Genomic DNA, 21,170 nt, shown 5'->3' with positions numbered 1-21,170 from the left:
AAAAAAGTGCTCAGCAAACCACTAACCAAACCAAACATTTTCCAGCCATAAAAAAAAATCGACAGAGTAATCACTAAACTCCAAACAGGACACACCAACCTAAATAACCACCTAAAACAAATAAAAAAAACACACTACAGGCAACTGCCCACACTGCAAACAACCAGAAACCCCAGAACACGCACTCATCCACTGCACACACTACCCAGAGACCATATACCGGTATATGGTCTCTGCACTACCTAACACATCGAACCGCATTACAAACCACCCTCAATCTAAACAAGGCTCTCACTCTAGAAGCAATACTCAACCCACAAAATAAACTAGAAAACTTCAAGGCCTTAGGCGTATTCTTAATAAAAACGGAACTAATAAAACGCATCTAAAAACACAATAACCTACCAAATCAAAATCACATGAAACAAACAAACATCCACCATACCCAGCTCCCTTAGTTCTCCTCCCCAACCCCATCGGCATCTATTCCAAATCTCAAAATTCCCAAATTCTATATAAGCAACCCCTAAACCCCCCTCTCGGGTTGCACAGACCACTTTCGCCCCTTTCGGAAACACATTAAATGGCCTGGCCGGGCCCGTGTGCGAAATACGCATCAGTCGGAAAGCGCACGTTAAATCTCCAAAGTAAGTAAGTAAGTAAGTAAGTACAACAACATTATTTGAAACAATATTTCTGCCAAATACACGCAGGAGACGTAGATGCGGTCGTAAAATCCTTCTCATCGGCCTGAAATATATATACATTGCACATGCGTGAAATGTTCAAAGCGGAACTAAACTGGTCTCCGTCTATCCATACCACATGTTGCGCATGTTTACGACGCGCAGATTGAGCCGTTAACCAGATTACCTCGGGAACTTCCGTGAACAATATACCGTTCCGTTACAAAACAGGTCTGATTCGTTAGTAAAAAGGTGGTTACATGAACTGTGTTGAAATGCAACATACTCGGTAGTTAACTGTCCATTTCTAGTTTTCCTTATTGCATTTCTAGACCACAAGATTAAATGAACAAAGAGCAAACTAAGAAATGGACTACGGTTCCGTACCGAGATAGGCCTGTATATCCTCGGATATATAATACATTATATTGACCGGTGGGCAATATATACGACACAGATGTTAGGTCCTGGGTTTGGTTTGGTCACGTGATGCGGTACGAACATCGGTAGGCGGAAACCACTGTGAACAGGTGAACTGATCATATATCGTAGAGACTTGACGTGTTCGTAAAATTGTATCAATATGTATGAGAGTGTAACATTGTTGACATTTCTATGCATGCGCATTAATAAGATGTTTCTGCTGTTGTGTTTGCAAACATGACAGCAGCAACCCTCAAGATTTGTTTTAATTTCTTTTTCAACTTTTCATAACTTCAGCGTATTGTTGTTAGTATGCAGAACAACTGCAAGAAAAGAAAGTAAAGTGGAAAAGCTCTGCACATTGAATCTTAAACATATGCTCGCACCACCAGTATCCCAGCTGTGCAATCAACATGAATCTATCACCCGAATTTACATCCTGTTCGTAACATCTCTATATAAATTTGTAATGCGGAACTTTTCAGTTTGCTTTCAAGGTACAGAAATCAGAGCTCCTACTAAGAAATTTGAAACATCGATGGTGATTGACTGATTAGAAAGTTTGATTTGTGCGGCCTCCTATTGTTATTACTAGGGCTGTTACAATTCACTCGCATAAATTGAATTTGTTATTCGCGGCCACTAGAATCGAATATTTATGAATATGCAATCTTGTGCATTTACATACCCTGTACCTAAAAATGTCCACAAGAACATATTATATCCATAGATTTCTTCAAAAACAACACTCTTATAATATTTAATTTGACAGTATTGTGGTCACTGGTCATTTTCGCTTTTGAGCAGATACTAGTACCTGGATAAGTGCAGTTCCGGTATATAAATGTATAATATATTAATAATTAACAAACCATGTCAAATAATTTATGTTATTGTATTCGTGAATTAATATTCATATTTGTTACCACATATTCGTGATACGAGTCATATTCGCCTCATAGTGTATTCGTTGCAGCCCTAGTTATCAAAGCATATCAGCTCTGTAAACTAACTCTAAAATTTAGCATGTTAGATGTTCGTCTCCAACTTTATAGTCCTCAGTGGGGCGGTCCGGTAGCCTAGTGGTTAAAGCATTCGCTCGTCACGCCGAAGACCCGGGTTCGGTTCCCGACATGGGTACAATGTGTGAAGCCCATTTGTAGTGTCCCCCGCCGTGATATTGCTGGAATATTGCTAAAAGCAGCGTCAAACCATACTCACTCACTCACTTATGGTCCTCAGTATATGCAGAAACTATTTGAATGTAAACAGTGCTGACATCAATAGTTTGTGAAAATCTAATGGAATTTGGCGTTAGTTTTAAGTTCTTAGTATTTATGACATTTACTTTTGACATTATGACAAACTTTAAACTTGTAAATATCTAAATATTTGAGCTACATTGCTCATTGGCTTTGCTACTATTTTCTACCTATAAAACAGGCAGATTTAACACCTGTGTTCTTTTCTCTTCAGACAACGATGCCACGCTTGCGGAAGTGGAAGAAAGTAATCGTAAGTTCAATCTGTCATTCACCTTTATATGTGTCTTCATCTCCTCCCCTTCCCAGAGACTTACGTAGACAAACTCAGAGGCTGATCTTTGGCCTGAGGGGGCACGGTGGCCCAGTCATCTAAGGCGCCATAAATCGCTGTGCAGTTGCGTCCCTTGGGAATGCCAGAAACCTATAATTGTGGGTTTGAATCCCGGTTCCCCCCGATTATGTTTCTAGGTTTGTCAGCACCATACCTGTGCTCATGGGTTTCACCGAAGTGGTAAACATCGGATACCTCCATCACTTTGGGCTTTCCTTCCACATTAAGCTGACACGCCGCGATATAACTGTTATACTGTTAAAAGCGGCGTTAAACCCAACTCACTCACTCACTCACTATGATTGTGGGTTCGAATCCCGGTTCACCCCAATTATGTTTCTAGGTTTGTCAGCACCATACCCGTGCTCGTGGGTTTCACCGAAGTGGTAAACGTCTGAGACCTCCATCACTTCGGGCTTTCCTCCCACATTAAGCTGACACGCTGTGATATAACTGGAATACTGTTACTATTTGGCCTGAAGTCTCTGGTAAATATCAATAAGAATTCTAAAACAGGGAGTAACAATCTCCAATTCATGTTTGCTATACAGTTAACTATGGTTATAACAAACTCAAACGGCCCACTGGTTTTCATTTGTTATAACCGTAGTTCATTATAAGCATATTAACAACATATATACAGTAAATGGATGGGACCAAGAAACAGGGTTAGAAATTGGCACTAGTCCTATAGTCCTTGCCAATCTGCCCAATAGTTAAGGTATCATAAGGACTAGTAGATATTTGCCATTTTTAGGGGTTTTGCTATATATTATCATTATGAGGACTAGTGGACCAAAAATGTTAGTTTCTACCGCTGAGAAATATGGTTATATCCATCAGTTGTAAGCAAGTTCATTAGAAACGTAGTTTACTGTATCTTATGTTATGACTGTGTGAAGGTGACTTGTATTGCACTGTTATGAGTTGATTTCCAAGTTGAAACATGGAGGCTAACCTAGAAATCGGTACATACAGAACTAAATTGTGAAATCAGTAAATAACCACACATTATCAATGAATAATTGACAAAATTATGTTGAAACAGACTGGATTGTGTTTTTCATCACACAGGGCAATACAATTGGTAAAATATGTTGCTGCAGCAATAAATAATATGCTTTAATGTAAATGTCAGTGCAGATACAAATGTCGAGAATAGGGCTTGGACGAGTCCAAATGAACAACCTGGGTACCCAAGAATATATTACCTGACTGTACCCGGGAACCCGCTGGAGATCTCTAGAGATGGGTATGTAATATGAGTTTTAGAGTTGTTTGACTGGAGCCCTGGCAAAATGTCTTTAGATACACCCTGAAACAATATGATCATCTATACCCTGAGCTTTATCTTGATTCAAATAAAGACTACTTCCTGTTAGGATTGATATGTATGCATTACTGCGTTGAGGAACAGATTTCTTTTCTGCACCGGCACTTTGGGACAACTTCAGAAATCCATTTAGACCTCATCGATACGAAGCAGGTTGAGAACTGCAAAGCTGAAATTAAGTCATTCTTCCAGAGGAATGCGTCTGACCTTGGTATACAGGCACCTTAGACAACAATGGGCACAGCAGTTAAGATGTCATCAACAGTGGCATTGGAGATCCACCATCTTTTCTGACATGTCTGATGAATCAAGATTCTGTTTACGCCTTGACAGATCGTAGTCTAGATGTTTGGAAAGAGGTGCTTTCCGCTGTCAGTCCAAGAGCAGACCCTGGTCTTGGCAGAATCATAGTCTCAGTTGGCATCTCACAGGACAACAGGTTCAGGTTCCTGGCTCCCTACATCAGGCTCGAAGTTCCCTCAGTATCCATTGTCCGCCCGGATCACCTCAAGCAGCATCTCCGATGGTGGACGGTGGAATGGAATGTCTAAGGCTGCGTCTCCTTGACAGGGCTTATGACCTCTCTGCACCTATTCGTAGACACTTCCCTGCAAGGATGTGGCGCACACCTGGAGGGACCGGTTGCCTCGGGGCTGTGGTCTGCCGATGAGCGACTATGGCACATCAACAACCTTGAACTGGAGGTGCTTATCTTGGCCATCGCTCATTGGAAGCAGGCCCTCAGACACGCCCAGCTCTCCATCTCGACGGACAACATAACCGTCATATGGTGTCTACGGAACCAGGGAACGACTCATTTGACCTTGCTCCTTCAACAGATGTTTCGATTGTTTCGCCTGGTGGATCATCTGGTGATTCAGTTCCAGGTTCAACACTTTCCGGGCTGCCGAAACATCCTAGCGGATGCACTATCTCAGCCAGGCAAAATCGCTCCCACATAGTGGAAGCTTCACCCAGACGCCTTCACTTTTGCTGTTGAGACCACGGTCTCCCCAACTTAGACCTATTCACCACCAGCCACAACTACCAGATCCTGACCTATCTCCGGTCCCGGATTAAAGGATTAAAGGCGTACGCTTTTACACCACTTGTCCCCAAAGTCGTCCAGAAGATGAGATCGACACAGAACCTCGATCTAAATTGGGTCGCGCCCTGGTGGCCAGTGAGGGCTTGGTTCGTCAACCTCAGAGAGCTATCTGACGCCAACCTGCTGCCACTCCCAGATTGGCCAAACCTGCTGATCCACCCTCACAGCAGACACCCAGGACCAGTAATCCTAGATATTTTTTATATTTGTATACTTATCCTAGATTACTGCGACTAAAGGGACCCACCCATTAAGGAGTTTTTTTGATAAAAAAAATATCTAGAATTTTACTAGTCTGTCATGTATCATACAGAGATACTTTTCTTTTGTATCATTTCAGGTACATCAACCTAGAAATTTACATTCTTTCAACTGTTTTTATTCACCAAAATTATATTCAAATAAGAGACGCTATTTATAATTTTGAGAGCGCCCTGGGCGCTTATTATGTCGAAGACGGTGTATAGCAAATGGCCTGGACTAAGAAAAAAATTAGTTATATCAGTCAGTTTGTTATGAGCATGTTCGTTATACAAATGTTATAAATATTGTTTTCTGCAATTTATATTGTCCAGTATCTCTGAATGAGGTTTCACTCTACTTCTTGTTCATTTAGCATTGTGTACAGACATTCAAGAAATACAGAGAATTAAAGAGACTCAGAACAGCTGGAGCTGAGGCCCAAAAAGAGCTGCAAGGTATCAATGTACAATGTTTATTTTTAGTTTAGCTGATTGACAGGGTGGGTGAGTGATTGAGGGACCCTTTATGCTGTTTTTGTGTGTGCAATATTCCAGCGGTTTCTGGAAGGAGGACACCAGAGATGGGCTTCACACATGTGAGGAACTGAACCCAGACCTTTGCAATGACAAGTGAATGTTTACACCACTGGGCTACCCTGCCACCCCTCAGTGTATATGATGCCAGTGATACTTACGTTGTGCACAGAATCCTTCATCAATTACAGGCATGGCAGCCATAAATGAAATAAGATTTGACCATTGCTCATACATTTCTGCTATTTTGACCATATTTACAATGTCATCTTTACTGTTACCTGGAGACCAGAAGGTTAAGAGAAGGTAATTACGCCCGGTATAAGGGCATAGACGAATACTGGTTGGCTTGGAGACAGTATTCTGTTTCTGAGGGGTTTATTTTTACAGTGCTCCACTGCTAGCTCACAGACATACCATGATGAAACTTAACATGGATATCCCACTCAGAAATATTCCAGCTATATAATGGTGGTCTGTACATAATATTCTTAGTCATATCGGCATTTGAAGCAGTGGTACAGGGTTGTTTGGTTGGTTGTTTGGTTGGTTGTTTGGTTGGTTTGTTTGTTGTTTAATGCCACACCCAGCAATATTCCAGCTATATGATGGCAGTCTGTACATAATCGAATCTGGACCAGTCAGTCCAGTTACTGACATCATGAGCATCGATCTACGCATTTGGGATATGATGATATGCATCAACCAAGTCAGCGAGCCTGACTACCTGATCCCGTTAGTCCCGGCATTGTTGCTCAAATGAAAGAATTGAAATTATCAAAAATAATGTTTATTGTCATGGTCCGCCAGGTCCATGTTAAGTGAGCGTGGAGAGACAATGCATTCTTTTTAGTATTGAAATAATATTTTTTTCTTCTACCAAGTGCTTGTGGATGCATGTGTAATTTCAAAATTTTATGTTTGCAGATTTGTTGGGGTGTAAACCAGACGGCTTAGATGGAGGAAGTGAAAAAGACAGGCCAAATGAAAACCCAGCTTCCATGGAGGAGGAAAAACCCAGTAAAGAATCCACCAGGTCTCTGCTTGAAGGCACAGAAAAAGTTAAACCTCGTAAGTATGACACAAATGTACCTTCTGCAGGAAGAGCAAGAGGTAGACCTTGTAAATATGATGCATATGTAGCTGTTGAACAAAGAGCAAGAGTTAGACCTTGTAAATATGACGCATATGTAGCTGTTGAACGAAGAGCAAGAGGTAGACCTCGTAAGTATGACACATATGTAGTTACTGCAGGAAGAACAAGAGGTAGACCTTGTAAATATGACACATATGTAGCTGTTGAATGAAGAGCAAGAGTTAGACCTTGTAAATATGACGCATATGTAGCTGTTGAACGAAGAGTAAGAGGTAGACCTTGTAAATATGACGCATATGTAGCTTTTGCAGGAAGAGCAAGAGGTAGACCTTGTAAATATGATTCATATGTAGCTTCTGCAGGAAGAGCAAGATAAATATGACTTGGCCACCCGTGCACCCTGTTGAAAGAAGAGCAAGAGGTACACCATGTAAATATGACGCATATGGTTGTTGAATGAAGAGCAAGAGGTAGACCTTGTAAATATGTAGGTGTTGCAGGAAGAGCGATATTTAGACCTCGTAAACATGACTCATATATGGCTGTTTCAGGAAGATGTAGACCACATATGGATGACCCTCATATGGCTGTTGCAGGAAGAACAAGAGGTAGACCTTGTAAATATGACGCATATGTAGCTTCTGCAGGATGAACAAGAGGTAGACCTTGTAAATATTACACATTTGTAGCTGTTGAATGAAGAGCAAGAGGTAGACCTTGTAATTATGACGCATATGTAACTGTTGAAAGAAGAGTGAGTGAGTGAGTGGGTTGGGTTTAACGCTGCTTTTAACAGTATTCCAGTTATATCACGGCGTGTCAGCTTAATTTGGGAGGAAAGCCCCAAGTGATGCAGGTCTCAGACATTTACCATTTCGGTGAAACCCATGAGCACGGGTATGGTGCTGACAAACCTAGAAACATAATCGGGGCGAACCGGGATTTTGAAACTACAATCATAGGTTTCTGGCGTGCCCAAGGGACGCAACTCTGCCCAGCGAATCGCAGCGCCTTAGAAGACTTGGCCACCGTGCCCCCTGTTAAAAGAAGAGCAAGAGGTAGACTTTGTTAATATGTAGGTGTTGCAGGAAGAGCGAGATTTAGACCTCGTAAACATGACTCATATATGGCTGTTTCAGGAAGATGTAGACCACATAAGGATGACTCTCGTATGGCTGTTGCAGGGAGAACAAGAGGTAGACCTTGTAAATATGACACATATGTAGCTGTTGAATGAAGAGCAAGAGGTAGACGTTGTAAATATGATGCATATGTAGCTTCTGCAGGAAGAGCAAGAGGTAGACCTTGTAAATATGACGCATATGTAGCTTCTGCAGGAAGAGCAAGAGGTAGACCTTGTAAATATGACGCATATGTAGCTTCTGCAGGAAGAGCAAGAGGTAGACCTTGTAAATATGATGCATATGTAGCTTCTGCAGGAAGAGCAAGAGGTAGACCTTGTTAATATGATGCATATGTAGCTTCTGCAGGAAGAGTGAGAGGTAGACCTTGTAAATATGACGCATATGTAGCTTCTGCAGGAAGAGCAAGAGGTAGACCTTGTAAATATGACGCATATGTAGCTTCTGCAGGAAGAACAAGAGGTAGACCTTGTAAATATGATGCATATGTAGCTTCTGCAGGAAGAGCAAGAGGTAGACCTTGTAAATATGATGCATATGTAGCTTCTGCAGGAAGAGTGAGAGGTAGACCTTGTAAATATGACGCATATGTAGCTTCTGCAGGAAGAGCAAGAGGTAGACCTTGTAAATATGACGCATATGTAGCTTCTGCAGGAAGAACAAGAGGTAGACCTTGTAAATATGACACATTTGTAGCTGTTGAATGAAGAGCAAGAGGTAGGCCTCGTAAATATGACACTTATGTAGCTTCTGCAGGAAGAACAAGAGGTAGACCTTGTAAATATTACGCATTTGTAGCTGTTGAATGAAGAGCAAGAGGTAGACCTTGTAATTATGACGCATATGTAACTGTTGAAAGAAGAGTGAGTGAGTGAGTTGGGTTTAACGCTGCTTTTAACAGTATTCCAGTTATATCACGGCGTGTCAGCTTAATTTGGGAGGAAAGCCCCAAGTGATGCAGGTCTCAGACATTTACCATTTCGATGAAACCCATGAGCACGGGTATGGTGCTGACAAACCTAGAAACATAATCGGGGCGAACCGGGATTCGAACCTACAATCATAGGTTTCTGGCGTGCCCAAGGGACGCAACTCTGCCCAGCGAATCGCAGCGCCTTAGAAGACTTGGCCACCGTGCCCCCTGTTAAAAGAAGAGCAAGAGGTAGACTTTGTTAATATGTAGGTGTTGCAGGAAGAGCGAGATTTAGACCTCGTAAACATGACTCATATATGGCTGTTTCAGGAAGATGTAAACCACATAAGGATGACTCTCGTATGGCTGTTGCAGGGAGAACAAGAGGTAGACCTTGTAAATATGACACATATGTAGCTGTTGAATGAAGAGCAAGAGGTAGACGTTGTAAATATGATGCATATGTAGCTTCTGCAGGAAGAGCAAGAGGTAGACCTTGTAAATATGACGCATATGTAGCTTCTGCAGGAAGAGCAAGAGGTAGACCTTGTAAATATGACGCATATGTAGCTTCTGCAGGAAGAGCAAGAGGTAGACCTTGTAAATATGATGCATATGTAGCTTCTGCAGGAAGAACAAGAGGTAGACCTTGTAAATATGATGCATATGTAGCTTCTGCAGGAAGAGCAAGAGCTAGACCTTGTAAATATGATGCATATGTAGCTTCTGCAGGAAGAGCAAGAGGTAGACCTTGTAAATATGATGCATATGTAGCTTCTGCAGGAAGAGTGAGAGGTAGACCTTGTAAATATGACGCATATGTAGCTTCTGCAGGAAGAGCAAGAGGTAGACCTTGTAAATATGATGCATATGTAGCTTCTGCAGGAAGAGCAAGAGGTAGACCTTGTAAATATGACGCATATGTAGCTTCTGCAGGAAGAACAAGAGGTAGACCTTGTAAATATGATGCATATGTAGCTTCTGCAGGAAGAGCAAGAGGTAGACCTTGTAAATATGATGCATATGTAGCTTCTGCAGGAAGAGTGAGAGGTAGACCTTGTAAATATGACGCATATGTAGCTTCTGCAGGAAGAGCAAGAGGTAGACCTTGTAAATATGACGCATATGTAGCTTCTGCAGGAAGAACAAGAGGTAGACCTTGTAAATATGACACATTTGTAGCTGTTGAATGAAGAGCAAGAGGTAGGCCTCGTAAATATGACACATATGTAGCTTCTGCAGGAAGAACAAGAGGTAGACCTTGTAAATATTACACATTTGTAGCTGTTGAATGAAGAGCAAGAGGTAGACCTCGTAATTATGACGCATATGTAACTGTTGAAAGAAGAGTGAGTGAGTGAGTGAGTTGGGTTTAACGCTGCTTTTAACAGTATTCCAGTTATATCACGGCGTGTCAGCTTAATTTGGGAGGAAAGCCCCAAGTGATGCAGGTCTCAGACATTTACCATTTCGGTGAAACCCATGAGCACGGGTATGGTGCTGACAAACCTAGAAACATAATCGGGGCGAACCGGGATTCGAACCTACAATCATAGGTTTCTGGCGTGCCCAAGGGACGCAACTCTGCCCAGCGAATCGCAGCGCCTTAGAAGACTTGGCCACCGTGCCCCCTGTTAAAAGAAGAGCAAGAGGTAGACTTTGTTAATATGTAGGTGTTGCAGGAAGAGCGAGATTTAGACCTCATAAACATGACTCATATATGGCTGTTTCAGGAAGATGTAGACCACATAAGGATGACTCTCGTATGGCTGTTGCAGGGAGAACAAGAGGTAGACCTTGTAAATATGATGCATATGTAGCTTCTGCAGGAAGAGCAAGAGGTAGACGTTGTAAATATGACGCATATGTAGCTTCTGCAGGAAGAGCAAGAGCTAGACCTTGTAAATATGACGCATATGTAGCTTCTGCAGGAAGAGCAAGAGGTAGACCTTGTAAATATGATGCATATGTAGCTTCTGCAGGAAGAGCAAGAGGTAGACCTTGTAAATATGATGCATATGTAGCTTCTGCAGGAAGAGCAAGAGGTAGACCTTGTAAATATGATGCATATGTAGCTTCTGCAGGAAGGACAAGAGGTAGACCTCGTAAATATGATGCATATGTAGCTTCTGCAGGAAGAGCAAGAGGTAGACCTTGTAAATATGATGCATATGTAGCTGTTGAATGAAGAGCAAGAGGTAGACTTCGTAATTATGACACATATGTAGCTGTTGAATGAAGAGCAAGAGGTAGACCTTGTAAATATGATGCATATTTAGCTTCTGCAGGAAGAGCAAGAGGTAGACCTTTAGATATGATGCATATGTAGCTTCTGCAGGAAGAGCAAGAGGTAGACCTTGTAAATATGACGCGTATGTAGCTTCTGCAGGAAGAGCAAGAGGTAGACCTTGTAAATATGACGCATATGTAGCTTCTGCAGGAAGAGCAAGAGGTAGGCCTCGTAAATATGAAGCGTATGTAGCTTCTGCAGGAAGAGCAAGAGGTAGGCCTTGTAAATATGACGCATATGTAGCTTCTGCCGGAAGAGCAAGAGGTAGACCTTGTAAATATGACACATATGTAGCTGTTGAATGAAGAGCAAGAGGTAGACCTCGTAATTATGACACATATGTAGCTGTTGAACAAAGAGCAAGAGTTAGACTGACTTGCTGAAGACCTATTCTAACCAAATCTTCACGGTTCACAGAAAAAGGAAACAGAATGATGACATTGCTAATGTATGCCTGTGCAGGTGCTTGCACATTGATATATTAGTACAGGTGCTTGCACGTTGCTATATAAGTGTTAGAATCTTGAATGCAATATTGAACTGCATTTCACCTCACATATTGGTTCCATGGATGTTTGGTCCCATATCAAGTGGGAGAAGTTTTTCATTGAGTAAGGGAAATGTTAAGATCCAGTAAAAGTCTCCAGTAATTGAATATTCAGTTCAACCCATCACTATTGTGTCTTTTCATTCAGACTGCACTTAGTATTTCTGACTATGGCATTGATGCTCAAATGATTGCAAGTTCATTGAAAGAATTGAAATTATCAAAAATAATATTTAATATCATTGTCCTGTCATTTCCGTGTTGAGTCAGTATAGAGAGACAATGCATTCTTTTTAGGACACAACACACGGTCAGGTCGTACAGGGAGTAGGAGTAGCTCTCGGGTACACACAACACACAATCTGGAAACACAAAAGACAGAAGCAGAATGTGGAAAGAAAAGTCCAGAGAAACAATTTCTTCAAACTTCAGGATCAGGGAGAAAAAGAAGCGGATCCTGTCACCTGACGCCAGATGTTCTGCCAGAGTGTAAGAGGAGGAGTGAGACGAGAGACCAGCCTTTTCAGTCGGGAGTCCTAATGGTACATATGTATCCCGATGAAGCAGAGTCTTGTCTTGCCAGAGGTCCGGGGAAAAAAAAGAGTCCATACCGAATAAATGATCAAGCAAAACACACACTGTATAATATTGTTGTAAACGAACACATATCAGAGTACACTGGGGAAGAACAGCAGTCAGAAGAGGAACAACATGAAGAAGCATCTTGCACAATTATAACTGGACCAGACACTGAATCAGGTCCTGAAGTGGCCAGAAGAGTCCTTGAAGCAGGAAGAGAAACTGACCTTATGAGCACCAAGATTAAGGCAGTAAAACTACCTGGAGAAGTGGGTCCAAGAAGTAGTAGATTACAGAGAACCAGAGATTTGACTACAGAGACAATTCCTGTTTCTAGTGCCAGGTCGATAACCTATATAAAGGTTACACCCCCTGCAGGAGTGCAAGTAGCAAAACAGACTAGGGGAAGCAATGGAACAAGGAGAATCCCTGTTTCAAGTCGTGTACATCACCAGTCGGAAAGTAGTGAAAGACGGAATACCTATGGCAAGTATAAGTTATAAAATTTAGTTTACATTGATGTATTTTAACTTATGTTGATTGTTTAGATATATTGACGAGGGACATATGAGATGTGTGTTTCCAAACGAAACCTATTACGCTAAAATGCGTTCATGATGAACATGCTTATAACATACTGATGGATATTACAAACATAATTTTTGGTCCCGGCCATTTGCTGAAAAGATGTTGTATTTGTGAAATTAGTGGTCCATTTGGGTCCTTAAAACTGTAGTTAACTGTAGTTTGAAATGTTTGGTTAACATGATGGTATTGGGACATGTTATCCTGAACCTTGTGGTATTCAGTGACCTCTGTATGAGGGTAGGACTACTGAAGATTATTTCTATGGTGCAGCAGGTGTGCCTGTATGCAGTACTCTGACTATCTTTGAAAACTACTATTTGGTTAAGCTGAATATTTCATTTTGATAAGAGACAGCCATTTCCTTCTCTAGTCATTCCATCCTGTAACCCGAGTAAAATGAAATTGAGGAGGCCCCTCTCCGTGGTCAAGTGGTAGAACGTCTGCCTCGAGAGGGGAAGGCCTGGCAGTGTCATCCCATTAAAAGATGGTACTTGTTGCTACCCTGTCTGGCACTTTGCATTAAGGGTCTAAATAAGGACTGATCGACAAGGACACTTTTTCTGAGTGGGGTATTCATGTTAAACTGCGACATGTTTTGTCGGGGGACCAGCCCTAGCACAAGCAGCCATACACACACGTTCATGCACGTCGCAATATAAGTGCATTAATCTTGAACACCACGTTAAACCCCATTTCACCTTCACCTTCAATTTGGTCCCGGGGCAAGGTCACCATGAATGGCTCTTTGATAACAAGTGCTAATGATGCATTATGAGATAGATTTATTTATTACCGGTACTGTTCAAAGTGTATGCTTGTGGACTGCGGGAACAAGTTACACTAACAAACATTGAAAGCTCTCAACATCTCTTGGCTTATTCAACGACATTGTGTGAGGAGAAGATGGATCACTGAGAGGAGCTTATGCACACTCAATGACCCGAGCAACCCTATTGCTAGGGTGATGTAACATGGCATTGTTTGAATTTGTTTCACCGTTGGATCTTGCCACAAAATTCCACAAATCACGTCATTGAGTGATTGACGTGATTGTAAACTTTGTGGTGCAGGTCCGTTCCACAAGGCGATCATATTGTAGCACAATGACAGTCGTAAGTTCTGTTCAAGTATGTGAGTTAGGATAACCTTATCGCTATGATAACTTTGTGGAACGGATGCCTGAATTCTAAAGATGGGCCGTTGTATGGTATTGAATTAATATGTGTCAACGTTTGATGTGTTTGAAGTTTTATTCTGTTAAACTCAATTGGATTACATTGTGGATTGTAGAGGTGTCTGCCTCATACACAACAGTGAAATTCTAAAAAAAAGTTATAAATGGCAAGTAATAAATAAAATACTAAACTCGCTCCCTACCAATTTTATGAAACTCGTGAATAGTTCGGGTTCGCTCGTCAAATACCAGAACTATTCACTCGATTTATAAAATTGGTATTTCATGGGAGCTCGCTTAGTATTCTATATGAATCTTCTTATCGTGTTTTGAACAGTTGATTTTGGTTTGTTGGTTGAGTAAGAAAACATATTTTCAGACTGCTGTAATGAAATTTGACTACTTCTTTCCAGAAATAATTGGAGGCGAGGTTTATGGAAACGAAGACCCTACCCCAAATAGGGACACAACAAAAAAAAAAAAAAGATTTGCAAGTACAACACACAAGGGAAGACCAAGCAAAGAATCTACTCTGATACCTATCCGAAGATATGAACAGACAAAAGAGAAATTGTATACATATGAACCCTTATATTTAAAGTCAAGCCAGGGCAAACCATCACATTCAGAAGTGGCCCAAAGAATGTTTGAACAAATAGATCCTTCGTTAAATGGTTTTTGCAGGGGTTCTATCCCTTCAAGTTCAAGGCATAGGACGTTTACACCAGCTGCTGAAGTAGAGCAATCAGAAGACATCCCAAGGTGGGATGGTAGAGAGAGGGGCCTAACTCTATCAAGTCTTATTTCAAGTACCCAGAAAAGGACTGCTACACAGAAGGAAGTACAACATATACAGATTATGGTACAGGAGGAAGGTGAAGAACAGTTTGTGGTGAAACAGGAGGTAGAAGATTGGATTGAGGCACAGGAGGAAGGTGAAGAACAGTTTGTGGTAATGCCGCGGGTAGAAGATTGGATTGAGGCACAGGAGAAAGGTGAAGAACAGTTTTTGGTGAAGCCAGAGGTAGGAGATTGGATTGAGGCACAGGAGGAAGGTGAAGAACAGTTTGTGGTAGTGCCACAGGTAGAAGAACAGTTTGTGGTAATGCCGCAGGTAGAAGATTGGAATGAGGCACAGGATGAAGGTGAAGAACGGTTTGTGGTGAAGCCAGAGATAGAAGATTGGATTTAGGCACAGGAGGAAGGTGAAGAACAGTTTGTGGTAATGCCGCAGGTAGAAGAACAGTTTGTGGTAATGCCGCAGGTAGAAGATTGGAATGAGGCACAGGAGGAAGGTGAAGAACGGTTTGTGGTGAAGCCAGAGGTAGAAGATTGGATTTAGGCACAGGAGGAAGGTGAAGAACAGTTTTTGGTGAAGCCAGAGGTAGAAGATTGGATTGAGGCACAGGAGGAAGGTGAAGAACAGTTTGTGGTAGTGCCACAGGTAGAAGAACAGTTTGTGGTAATGCCGCAGGTAGAAGATTGGAATGAGGCACAGGAGGAAGGTGAAGAACGGTTTGTGGTGAAGCCAGAGGTAGAAGATTGGATTTAGGCACAGGAGGAAGGTGAAGAACAGTTTGTGGTAATGCCACAGGTAGAACAGTTTGTGGTTCAGGAGGAAGGTGAAGAACAGTTTGTGGTTCAGGAGGAAGGTGAAGAACAGTTTGTGGTTCAGGAGGAAGGTGAAGAACAGTTTGTGGTTCAGGAGGAAGGTGAAGAACAGTTTGTGGTTCAGGAGGAAGGTGAAGAACAGTTTGTGGTTCAGGAGGAAGGTGAAGAACAGTTTGTGGTTCAGGAGGAAGGTGAAGAACAGTTTGTGGTTCAGGAGGAAGGTGAAGAACAGTTTGTGGTAATGCCACAGGTAGAACAGTTTGTGGTTCAGGAGGAAGGTGAAGAACAGTTTGTGGTTCAGGAGGAAGGTGAAGAACAGTTTGTGGTAATGCCACAGGTAGAACAGTTTGTGGTTCAGGAGGAAGGTGAAGAACAGTTTGTGGTTCAGGAGGAAGGTGAAGAACAGTTTGTGGTTCAGGAGGAAGGTGAAGAACAGTTTGTGGTTCAGGAGGAAGGTGAAGAACAGTTTGTGGTTCAGGAGGAAGGTGAAGAACAGTTTGTGGTTCAGGAGGAAGGTGAAGAACAGTTTGTGGTTCAGGAGGAAGGTGAAGAACAGTTTGTGGTGATGCCGCAGGTAGAAGAACAGTTTGTGGTAAAGTCGGAGGTAGAAGAATGGATTCTGGTACAGGAGTGAGTGAGGTTTTACACCTCTTTTAGTAATATTCCAGCAATATCATGGTGGGGAACTCCACAAATGAGCTTCACACATTGTACCCATTGTCGGGAATCGAACCCGGGTCTTCGGTGTGACGAGTGGACGCATTGACCACTAGGCTACCCGACCACCCCTCTAGTACAGGAATATTGCCGATGTGATGAAAAATTTAACTCACTCACTCTAGTACAGGAGGAAGGTGAAGAACAGTTTGTGGTAAAACGGGAGGTAGAAGAACAGTTTGTGGTAATGACACAGGTAGAAGAACGGATAGTGGCACAGGAGGAAGATGAAGAACGCTTTGTGGTAATGCCACAGGTCATAGAACAGGCTGTGGCACAGGAAGAAGGTAAAGAACAGTTTGTGGTAAAGCAGGAGGAAGGTAAAGAACGGTTTGTGGTAAAGCAGGAGGAAGATGAAGAACAGTTTGTGGTTATGCCGCAGGTTGAAGAGTGGATTGTGAAACAGGAGGAAGGTAAAGAACAGTTTGTGGAAAAGAAGGAGGTACACAAACATATTGTGGCACAGGAGGAAGGTAAAGAACAGTTTGTGGTAAAGCAGGAGGAAGGTAAAGAACAGTTTGTGGCAAAACCGGAGGTAGAACATTGTCTGGTCCAGGAGGAAGGTGAAGAACAGAATGTAGTAAAGTCAGAGGGAGAAGGACGGATAAATGATTAAAACATTACAGACAGATTTTTGAGTATACTGGGAGTTAAAAAGTTGAGTCCCTTTGGTGTGCAAGGATTAAGATCTGCATAACACAGCCTTCTTCCCAGCTGACCTGGGTCTTCACCGTGACGAGCGAACACTTTAACCACTAGGCTATCTAACCACCCCCCTGGTACAGGAGGAAGGTGAAAAACAGTTTGTGGTAAAACCGTATAAATGGTATGACCTAAATGAAGTTATGGTCGAAGCTGCATTCAATCAGAATCACTCACTCACTCAATTTAATCTTGTGAATGAGATTTCAATCACTGTAATATGCTGTATTTGTTAGCCTGATATATCAATGTTACTGTATCATGTACCAGAGGCGATTACCCTGTGGGATTCTTGGTAGGACCTTAGCAACCTATGCCTGTGTAAAGAGGCGACTAAACAGAATAGGTGGTCAGGGCAACTATGCTTGTCGTAAGAGGCGACTTACAGGATCGGGTGGTCAGGCTCGCTGACTTGGTTGATGCATGTCATCATATCCCAATTGCGTGGATTGATGCTCATGATATCAATCACTGAATGTCTGGTCCAGACTCAATTATTTAAAGACCACTGTCATATAGCTGGAATATTGCTGAGTGCAGTGTTAACCAACAAACAAACAAAAAAGGTGGTCAGACTCAATGGCCATGGTTGATTATTTGTCATTGTTCATAAGGATGTTTGACATTGCTAGTAATCACTGGTTTGTCAAGAATGGAATATTTACAGGCTGCAATCATATAGCTGAAATATTGTTTGAAAAACACTGCGCTCTGTTATGTCTTACAACTTACATGAAGCATACTGACATAAATAAATATCAACTATGATCAAGGTTATTTGTGTGTTTGCATATGTGTAGATGGAGCAGTCTGCTATATGTCTGTCTAATCCCGTGGAACCAATAACCAGTCATGAACCTTGACTGGCATCCGTTGAATAAAAGGCACTGCAATTCACTGTGCAGAGTTGCGTCCCTTGGGCACGCCAGAAACCTATGATTGTGGATTCGAATTTCGCCCCAATTATGTTTCTTGGTTTGTCAGCACCATACCCATGCTCGTGGGTGTCACTAAAGTGGTAAACATCCTCTAAACTTCGGGCTTTCCTCCCACATTAGGCAGTGATATGACTGTAATATTGCTAAAAGTGGAGTAAAGCCAAACTCACTCACCACGCATGGATTGCTACTCATGCTATCAATTGCTTGGGTTGGTCCATTATTTACAAGCTGTAGCTACCACTCACCATCTCTAACTCCATGTATCTTAACATCGTCATACATATCATTTTGAGCAAGTTGAGTTCCACAGCATCCCAAACAGGCCTGTAAAAAAATAGAACTGAACGTTTACGTGAAAAAAATACTTAATTAGCTTAAAAGGTTTGGAATTCGGACAAAATTCCTTGAAAAGCCCTGGAACTTACTCAAAGGATTATCAAAGGATTGAGTATAATGTTACCTTTATGTGTGGTAAGTATACTAGCCACATAAAGAAACTGTGCACGGAGAAAATATATTCTGGATTGAAATACAACACAGCAAGAACAAAATGATGCAGACGCTGTAGCAGCTGAATGATCGGGCCATAAGAAAATGTCAACGGGACCTGAACAACATCTGTTACGATGACGTCAGAAGATCAAAATGGAGTAGGGGGTCAAACGACAAAGTCACAAAGTCAATAACGGGTATGACCACCCTGTGCGTGAATCACAGCAGTGCATCAGCGACGCATGGAGTCCACCAAATGGGCATGGAAGGCCTGGGAAATGGCCTGCCATATCCTCCTCAAATCCTGTGCCAAGTCACGGACGCTATCTGGAGGAGGTGGAAAACGACGCAGACGGCGCTCCATTTCATCCCACACATGCTCTATTGGGGAGAGATCTGGAGAAATTGCAGGCCATGGCAGTAACATGACATTGTTGTGGTGAAGGAAATCCATTGCGACCCTAGCCGTGTGAGGACGAGCGTTGTCCTGTTGAAATGTCAATCCCGGGCCATGACGTTGCAGGAAAGGAATGACCACAGGCCTCAGAATCTGATCTCTGTAGCCAACACCGGTGAGATTGCCCTGAACAACCACCAAAGGGGTTTGGTGCCGTGCTGTTATCCCACCCCAAATCATCACAGAGCCACCTCCAAAACGATTCCTCTCCACAATACAGTTGTGTGCATAACGTTCTCCCAAACGCCGGTAGACACGTTGTCGCCCGTCACTGTGGGAAATGTTGAACCTCGATTCATCTGTAAAGACAACATTTCTCCACCATATTCGAGGTTGGCGAACATGATTTCGACACCATCTTAGACGGTTGACTCGATGACGGTGTGTCAGGATGGGACGTATGGCAGGGCGTCGTGGTCGAATCCCGTACTGACGTAAACGATTCCTGACAGTGTTGGGATGGATGCGGCGCAGTTCAGGAATTGTCTGGGACGTCGTTACTGCCGTTTGGAACCTGTGTCGAATCCATCTGTCCTGTCTTGGCGTCGTTACTCGGGGACGTCCTGAACGTAGGTGGTCGGCAACGTCATTTGTGTTCTGATAACGCCTCACCAATGCCGATATCATGTTACGATGGCATTGGAAATGTGTTGCCACCTGTTGTTGCCTCATTCCCGCTCGGATCATTCCAATGGCTTCATGACGCTGTGCAGCTGTCAATCTTGGCATGATTTGCTTGTGATATATGCTTGTGTCTGCGCCTGAGAAGTTTTGAATTTTTGAATGACCACAGATCATGCTTTCCAAAGTGACAGCGAATTTTGAGTTGCACATGCTGTGTACAGCTGCACAGGATGCACGTGCAGTAACACATTGCACGTCCATAGGCCCCTGTCAATGACGTCATATCGCATGGCACGTGCATGAGCGTTTGAATGTCTCTAATAATTGCTGTGTTCAAACCTATCTTTCATATATGGCCGGTGTGCCCTTATATCTATATTATCTCCGTGCACAGTTTCTTTATGTGGCTAGTACAGTGTGTTGTGTAACGCCGCACTCAGCAATATTCTAGCAATATGATGGTCTGCCAATAATCCGAGTCTGGATCAGACATTTCAGTGATTTACAACCTGAGCATTGACCTGCACAATTAGGATACGATGATATCCATCAACCACGTCAGCGAGCCTGACCAACCGATCCCTTCAGTCGCCTCTAACGAGAAGCATTGTTGCCTTTCACGGCCAGCATGAGTCCCCTGAAGACCTATTCTACCCCGGATCTACACAGGTTTTAGTCAACAAATGAAAACTACAAGGACCGACACTTGACAAGTTGCTTGCTGTCAGCATTGCTATCCAAGTATTTCTGCACAGATGGTGATACATAGGAAACAACTGACTACAGTTCCAAAGTGTGTAATGTGAAACAAAATGGAAAAACATTTGTCACGAGTTTGAGCATATTTAGTTGACAGATTCTGAGAAGAAAAGAGAAAATAGTGCCATGTCACTGTGGCTCACTTGGAGCATGTAATGAATATTTTAAATAACATGTCCCGTGGTGGACATAGTGAAAATCGGATTTTGACCTCTTGAACAAATTAAGGTGTTAACATTGGGGAAACAAGCAAGTTGATTTTCATTTTCTTTGGTCCAGTTGTTTTTGCGGAGATGGCATTTACAGTTTGAGGACATTCATTTTAGGAGCATGGTTCAAATTTAAAATATCGTTAAAATGGGACACGTGTTAAGCCCAACTACACGTGTGCTATATTTCCTCAAAAAGTTCATAGGTCAAAATTTAATATATCACAAAAAAGTGATGTTTCGGCTTCGTTAGTCCGGTGGTTTCTAAGGAGAAGTTTACAGGGCAAGGCAAACTCTGTACAATCTTGATCGCAAGCGGATAATTTCAACATATCACACACAACATATAAAATGGCGATTGGCGAAAACGGCTACTATTGCCTGGCGAAAACGGCACCTTATTATTT

General features: G+C 42.3%; 1 protein-coding gene across 1 annotated transcript; it reads left to right on the top strand.

Moving 5' to 3' along the window:
* Positions 1 to 862: 862 nt before the first annotated feature.
* LOC124132672 lies at positions 863 to 18,058 on the top strand. Its single transcript, XM_048388175.1, has 12 exons — positions 863 to 1,216; positions 2,586 to 2,624; positions 5,763 to 5,844; positions 6,850 to 6,993; positions 7,570 to 7,626; positions 8,158 to 8,214; positions 9,404 to 9,460; positions 10,807 to 10,863; positions 12,208 to 12,975; positions 14,665 to 15,143; positions 15,861 to 16,493; positions 16,629 to 18,058. The coding sequence occupies exons 2-12, from the start codon at positions 2,592 to 2,594 to the stop codon at positions 17,193 to 17,195; spliced, it is 2,934 nt and encodes a 977-aa protein (XP_048244132.1). The 5' UTR covers positions 863 to 1,216; positions 2,586 to 2,591; the 3' UTR covers positions 17,196 to 18,058.
* Positions 18,059 to 21,170: the final 3,112 nt, after the last annotated feature.

This window comes from Haliotis rufescens, unplaced genomic scaffold (genome assembly GCF_023055435.1).
Source record: "Haliotis rufescens isolate VD_foot unplaced genomic scaffold, xgHalRufe1.0.p SCAF_7, whole genome shotgun sequence".
In the NCBI taxonomy this organism is placed as follows: domain Eukaryota; kingdom Metazoa; phylum Mollusca; class Gastropoda; order Lepetellida; family Haliotidae; genus Haliotis; species Haliotis rufescens.
This window is presented reverse-complemented; position numbering and strand designations above follow the sequence as displayed.